Source organism: Dipodomys spectabilis, unplaced genomic scaffold, assembly GCF_019054845.1.
Source record: "Dipodomys spectabilis isolate Male_0828 unplaced genomic scaffold, ASM1905484v1 ptg000145l, whole genome shotgun sequence".
Lineage (NCBI taxonomy): Eukaryota > Metazoa > Chordata > Mammalia > Rodentia > Heteromyidae > Dipodomys > Dipodomys spectabilis.
In genome coordinates this window covers 26,846,609-26,853,033 of record NW_024870822.1, presented here as the reverse complement: position 1 = coordinate 26,853,033, position 6,425 = coordinate 26,846,609, and the positions used below count along the sequence as shown (strand labels likewise).

The following is a 6,425-nucleotide window of genomic DNA, read 5'->3' as shown; positions in this document are numbered from 1 at the left end:
AAAAAAAAAAGCCCATGCTTAACCCAGTAATCTTTGAAAGGATTTTATCAACTAAATAGCTTTATAGTATTGTGTTTTACTCTGTAAGGTGATTTAGTGATGAGCAGGAAGGACACACATTGTTTTTGGTTTTGGTTTTCTTTTCAAGGGTTTTATGTCATTCTCTGAATTACAGTAGCAGTGTGGATGGAGAAAGGTGGATATGTTCTAGAGATACTCAGAAATATAACTAGGAAGACTTTTGGATCGGCTAAGGTATATTTAAGAGTCAGTAGGATGGGTTAAACCGAAGGTAGTAGAGGAGTGAAAAAAATGAGAATCAAAGACACAGACATCTGGCTTGGTTCAAAGAAGCACAGTACTTACCAAGACAAAACAAGAAGTTTTGGGGCTGGGATGGAGGGAGATGAGGTCTTATATTTGAGGTATCAATCACTATTGAGTAGAAATGTGATCTAGTGAGATGGCTATAGATGCCAGTGGTTTGTTCCAGGAAACAATGAGTAAAGTACAAAAGAGAATAAAGCAATGAAGAATATCCAACATTCTGTGAGGAAGCAGAGACAAGTTTATGAGTGAGGAAGGTAGAAGTGATCAAAATTAAGCCCTGGAAGAAAATTTCTAGGAAATATATCATTGTGCACAGATTGATAAGTATACAGTGGAGGTAAACAAGGAGGCCATTGCCTCTCAGCATCAGGGAGGAAAGAGTAAAAGATGGGACAACAACTTCATTAACTGGAGGGCAAAGTTGAAGTAAAATAGTGCACATAATATTATAGAAATGGGCACCGTATCTGGGCCTGCTGGTATCAGTGCTAACATCCTTGACTGAAAAGAGGAAGTGGGAAGAAAAGAAAAATGCTAGTGATTACATCTTGGGAAGGAGCTTAAAGCAGAAGTTGGGGGACTTGAGCATGATAGAGCCTAGTAGGATTGGGAGTCAGGGTTAGGGAGATAAGCTGTCTACAGAAATCAACAGTTGAGGGTACAGCAGAGGTTCCAACAAGGCAGAAAAAAGAAGGCAGAAAAAATGGAAGTGCATGGATGAACTGTTCAGCTTTTCTGGCAAGAAAGGGTCAAGGCTTAAGTAGTGTCTTCAGTAGGGCTGGAAAGTTGGGTGTTCCCCAGCCTGTCACAGGATCCCAGCCAGCACCAGAGCAGAAACCCTGACCCTCCACTTCTTCATTCAGACAGGACTCATGGCAGCCATGTGTTACCTAGAAAGGAGGTGAGCATGAGAACTGAACCTGCTCATATAGGTACCAATAGATGACATTTCTTCACCGTGTATGCATGTCCCAAAGGCTATCCCACATTAGACCTGCCCCCAAATTATTCCTCCTCATACTCCTACAATAATATCCACATGCTTCTCTTCCACACTTACATCAAAGAGTCCTGCCCCACGCTGCTGGTACAGCCTTGGGTTGAGAAAGCCAAGAACAGGGCGGCCGCTGAGGATTCTGTGTTCATTTATCAAGGATAAGATTCCCCCAAACACTGGAGTAGAGGCCTGCAAGGCAGAGATAGGTAGATGCTGGATTTCAGAGTGACTGAACTTTTGGGGATGAAGGTTCAAAAGGCTCAGAGGTCTCAGAAGACTGAGAGGTTCTATGTGCAAGGTCTAGTGGGTAGATAGAGTAAGGACAGTTCCTGAGTGGGGGGTTTGATGCCAGTACTGGCACTGAGCCCTTTTGCTCAGGGCCAGTGCCCTATCACTTGAGCTACAGCTCTACTTCCTGCAGTTTGTAGTTAGTTAGAAGTAAGAGTCTCACAGACTTTCCCTTTCTGGCCTGGCTTCAAAACATGATGCTCAGATCTCAGTCTCCTGAGTAACTAGGATTATAAGTGTAGACCACTGGTGCCCGGTGCCAGGCTGATTCTTACCGAGGTTCCAGACACCCATGGAATGGGCACACTGTTGCTGACCACCCAGTAGCCATCAGAAAGTGCAGCAACATCTGGGTAGGCACGGCCACTGGCATTGAAATAACTGGATGGTGGCAGTTTGGGGCTAGACTTCAGGAATTGGGCTACAGCTTCTTCCTAAAAGACATTTTTGAGTATTCATTAGTCTGTGGCCTGTCCAGCAGTGTGATGAAGTGAGGATCCCCAAACCCCTTATTCATCCACACAAACATGCACCTACCTGGTATGCAGGCTGCGGGAACACATTGCTAAATCCACCACCGCTGATGTAGTCAACTATCTCATTTGTGACAAGGAAAGGATTCCGGAAGGAAGTGCCTCCCACTGTGGTAACATAGGGGCTAAGGGAGCAAACAGCATTCAAATAGTTAGGGACCTCTAAAACGTGGATATGGGTGGGCTAAGTCATGCTACAAGGGCCAGATGTTGTAAGGAAGCATGCACACGGAGTTGACTGCAATGTTTTGCATGCTTCAGGCATGGTCTGAGTTAATTATGCATATAATCTGTCACAAAAAGGCCCAGAGCCTAAGAAAGAGAAACATTGGGAGCTGTGTCCTAATCAAGAGACTTTGGGCCTGGGACACAGGAAGTGAGAGGGTGGGTAATGCTGAGGGCTAAGTCATAGGAGCACTTAGGAGGGTCAAGTCGAAGGTTCTACAACATAAAGTGAAGGATTCACGTTACCAGGTGAAATATTTGTGGTCACAGGGAAGGTGTAATTTGTGTTGCGTACCTGGATGCAGGGAAGCTAGGCCGGAACTTGTGTCTTCCAGAGACAGACCAACAACCCGCTCCACTATCACCTGAGAGAGAGAGAGACAGAGAGAGACAGAGACAGAGAGAGAGAGAGAAGCTTGGCATTCATATTAGTTGGTTAGATTTTAGTATATAGGTTCCTAAACTAGATGGGAAACATCAGTATTCACTGTTCCAACAGGAGCTCACAATTTAGATCACACCCATAGACCCTGTTAAGATTCTGAGTTCAGATAATCAGAGACCAAGCTCTGTTGGGTTAAAGCTCCTAGGTTGGGTGAATTGGTAGGAGATCTAAGTTTAGGTTACCTGAGGCAAAGAGCAGAGTGAGACCTCGAGCAGCAGCCTTCATAAACTCGGTGTTGACCCTCTGGATGTAGGCACTGCTGAGGGAGTCCTCATCATCTCCGTAACTCACAGTGTGCACATACGGTAGGGCCGACTGATTATTGAGCAGCAGGAGCCACTGTAAGAAGGGCTCTTGTGCCTCATGCCGGCCTAGATTATTTAAAATTAAAAAAAAAAAAGTGGGTACAAGGGGGGTTGTCAAGATCCACCTCAAGCTTAGGTCATTCCCTTGATGGAGCAGGGATCCATCCCACCTCCCACCATCTAGCCCCTTTAGCAGTACCAGGGCTGCTGTAGACCCAAGTGGAGATGTTGGCGCCAGCACTCATCAAGTATTCCACATCAAGACTGGCCTCGATCCCGGCCCGGCCCCGGCCCTGTTTTCCAACCACACGGGCCACTGATTCCTGGTGTGCAAATTTGCCACCAAAGAGATGCATGAACTCAACCAGGTCTGAATTATGGAAGTACTGTTCCAGGAACTATGGAGGGAGTCAGAGCAGAATCATGGGGTCAGAGAGTAAGCCCCAGTATGGCAAGACATGGAAGACACCGTGGGGAGGCCGTGAGGACCCTGGAGCTCCCTGCTTGGCTCACCTGGGCACAAGCCTGGCTGTTGTTAGTGGTGCCAGAGCCCACATCTTGTTCTGTCAAGTTATATCGTTGACGGATCACAGAAGGAGTCACTCCCAAGTGCATGCCAACAGTTCCTGCCACTTGCGGTCCGGGGCGTTGTCTCAGGGATGAGGTAGGGGGAAAGCGGTGTAGGCCTCCCACTGTGGGAATGGGGTCAGGCTTCAGGAGATCTTACAGACTATTTGCCACTGACAGTATCCAACAACTACCCCCCCCTCAACCCCCATCCCAGGTCCAGTCCCAAGATCTGCCTTTCCCAATCCCCACCAACCACACCAGGTTTACCAAAATCCACATGAGGGGCCAAGGCCTTAGGAAGCTGGTAGGAATGTAAGGACCTTACAACATGGGTCTCTGCAGGTCCCCCCACAAAGCGATGAAACTCAGCTCCGGGGAGCAGTAGCTCTGCCTGACTAGAGGTTAGAGTTGAGAAAACAGAGGTAAGAATGCATGGAATGGAGCAGAGGAGGCAGCCCAAGCACCACACCAGTCATGCATTAACTACTGCCCACAAGCTCTTGGCAGGTTCTCAACTTCATCCCCTTGGGGTGATTAGTTTCCCTGATGGGACAATTGGTATCCTCCATGGGGGCAATCATTCCACTGGGCAAACATTCCCTCTCACCGGACACTTAGAGAGCAAGTTAGAAAGTCCCGTGTGGTCACTGAATGGCAGTTTCGGGCTCCAGCTGCCGAGAGCCATTTTTGGACTGTGAGGAAGGTAAGCAGCGATGGCTGGACCAGCTCAGCCACATCCTCTAGGGTTAAGTATTTTCCTGCAATGATTCACAAGAGAATCTTGTCTTAACTCATTGATTTATCAAGTTCCCTCTTTGGACCTCAACCAGGAAACATCAAGACTCTGAGAGAGGGCTGGGTAGGGGCTGGTGGCCCTGGGGGAAAAAAGATGGGAGAGACTTGGAATACCATGACCAAGAAATATGGAGTCAACCTAAAGGCTACTGGGTTACAAATATTATAGCACGGTATTCATCTGCCATGGTTGGCGAAAAAAAATAATGGAAGTTAATAATTTAAATTTTTCCATTTTAACCTTATCTCCAATAAAAGTTTTCAAAGTTCTTGAAATCGATTATACAGCATCTAATTTTGTTCAAATCTCCATACTTGTTGGTTTTAAAATTAATGTGATGATTTACTATTTCCTACATATATGGATGATCCCTCACCTCTATCCTTCACACACACACACACACACACACACACACACACACACACACACACACACACATTTTCCCTGCCATAAAGGACTTTAACCAAGTGAGGGATACAATCCAGCTTGACCATTGAAGAGACTGCTTTGGAGTCGAATGGGGAGTACAGTAGAGAGCGGAGTGCTGGGAACTGCAGACTGGTCAGGAGAAAAGGGCAGTAGTCAAGGAGAGAGAATATACAATGAACTTAATAACAATGGGGGCAGGCCAGAAGTGAACCAATGCGAAGGCAATAAATAGAGTGGCTGAACTGGCAGCCTCCATGTCTGAGCAGAAGAGGAAAGAGAAGTGGGTTTGAGGATGTAGGAAGCAATTTGAGTTGAGGATCACTCACATGCACTAGGCTCTATCACTCGCCTAGTAACGGGTAAGTAGTAGTAAGAAATTTGAATTTAGATCTGATCATAAAGCCTGTGCTCTTAATCATATCTACCTTGGCTTTTTCAGACTGAAGAACATAGGTGGAAAATTGGAAATAGGGTATAAAGTTACAGTTTTTAGCCTAATTTCTGGTGTACTTTTTCATTCAGCAACTCCCCAGTGACAGTTACTGCCATTCAATTTCCTTGAGGGCACCACGAACACAACCCTGCCATGATCTGCACCATCCCCTGGCAGGTCAAAACTCCCTGTCCCTCACACATCCCACTTCCGGCCCCAGTCCCGACAGGCACCGTATTGAGGCGAGCTGGGATCCGATAGCACTTGTACCAACTCTGAGAGTCTCTCCAGGTTCTGCTGTTTCAGGGCAAAAGTGAGACTCAGCTCTTCCTCAGGGTCCACACGGCCCAGGGACACCCAGCCTGGAGGCAGCCTGCAGTGTCAGGAAGAGAATAATCCTTCGTTAGGGTAGGAATTGGGAAATATGGGTCATGGAGGGTTCTGGATTAACAACTGAGGCTTTGGGCAGGATTCCCAGACAGAAATGGGTCATAGCAGGTGATCAAGACTGATAAGTCTGAGGATAAGGCTACGGAGTAGTACCAGGGTAAGGGAGGACAGTGGGGTAGTCAGTGTTAAAGCAACTCACGTCAGACGCTGGTCAGGCTCTGGACTATAAGTGCACTTGCAGGCGGTGATGATGGCAAGGAGCCCTAGGAGGCTGCGGGAACGGCGGGTGAGTTTCAGTGTGATCTGGATTGCCATTGTATTCCCACCCTCTCTATGTATTCCCTCCAATGTGATCCCCTTCACCTGCCTCCCACCAGTTTCTCACCAGGTTTGGAGTCTCATCTCGCCTTTCTGATGATCCGGGATCATGTGACAAGTCACATGGCCCGGTCTTCCACTTCCACATTCTCTGCCTAGCAACTAGTGACGAAGATGGCTCCTCCCTCTCAAATGAATGTTCCCCAATGCATAGGGCTGCCCTTGGATTCTTCTCTTACCTTGGTATGCATTTCAGATCAGGGTTCCCAACCTGTTGCCCACATCCTGCCACCCAAGAATCACAAGAGAATGGGCTTTGAAGATTCACAGATACATTTTTCCTAGAGGTGTGATAGTAGGAAAACG

At 47.1% G+C, this 6,425-nt stretch overlaps 1 protein-coding gene across 2 annotated transcripts; it reads right to left on the bottom strand.

Moving 5' to 3' along the window:
- Positions 1–6,169, bottom strand: Tpp1 (tripeptidyl peptidase 1). 2 transcript variants are annotated; one of them, XM_042691399.1, is made up of 13 exons: positions 6,127–6,169; positions 5,941–6,012; positions 5,585–5,724; positions 4,301–4,451; positions 3,961–4,088; positions 3,637–3,815; positions 3,323–3,521; positions 3,001–3,189; positions 2,669–2,738; positions 2,153–2,273; positions 1,891–2,049; positions 1,391–1,516; positions 1–1,220 (listed from the first exon to the last, which is right to left on the bottom strand). In XM_042691399.1, the coding sequence occupies exons 1-13, from the start codon at positions 6,141–6,143 to the stop codon at positions 1,080–1,082; spliced, it is 1,692 nt and encodes a 563-aa protein (XP_042547333.1). In that variant the 5' UTR covers positions 6,144–6,169; the 3' UTR covers positions 1–1,079. The 2 variants fall into 2 exon arrangements, with proteins under 2 accessions (XP_042547333.1, XP_042547332.1); XM_042691398.1 differs by having other exon boundaries at positions 5,941–6,156.
- Between the last annotated feature and the right edge of the window lie 256 nt (positions 6,170–6,425).

Excerpts from the sequence above, each read along its gene's own strand:
- Tpp1 (XM_042691398.1), bottom strand. The coding sequence starts at position 6,056 with ATGGCAATCCAGATCACACTGAAACTCACCCGCCGTTCCCGCAGCCTC. Across the intron at positions 4,452-5,584 it reads TCCCAGCTCGCCTCAATACG|GAAAATACTTAACCCTAGAG; the intron begins GTGCCTGTCGGG and ends GAATCATTGCAG. Across the intron at positions 3,190-3,322 it reads TTGGGTCTACAGCAGCCCTG|GCCGGCATGAGGCACAAGAG; the intron begins GTACTGCTAAAG and ends TAAATAATCTAG.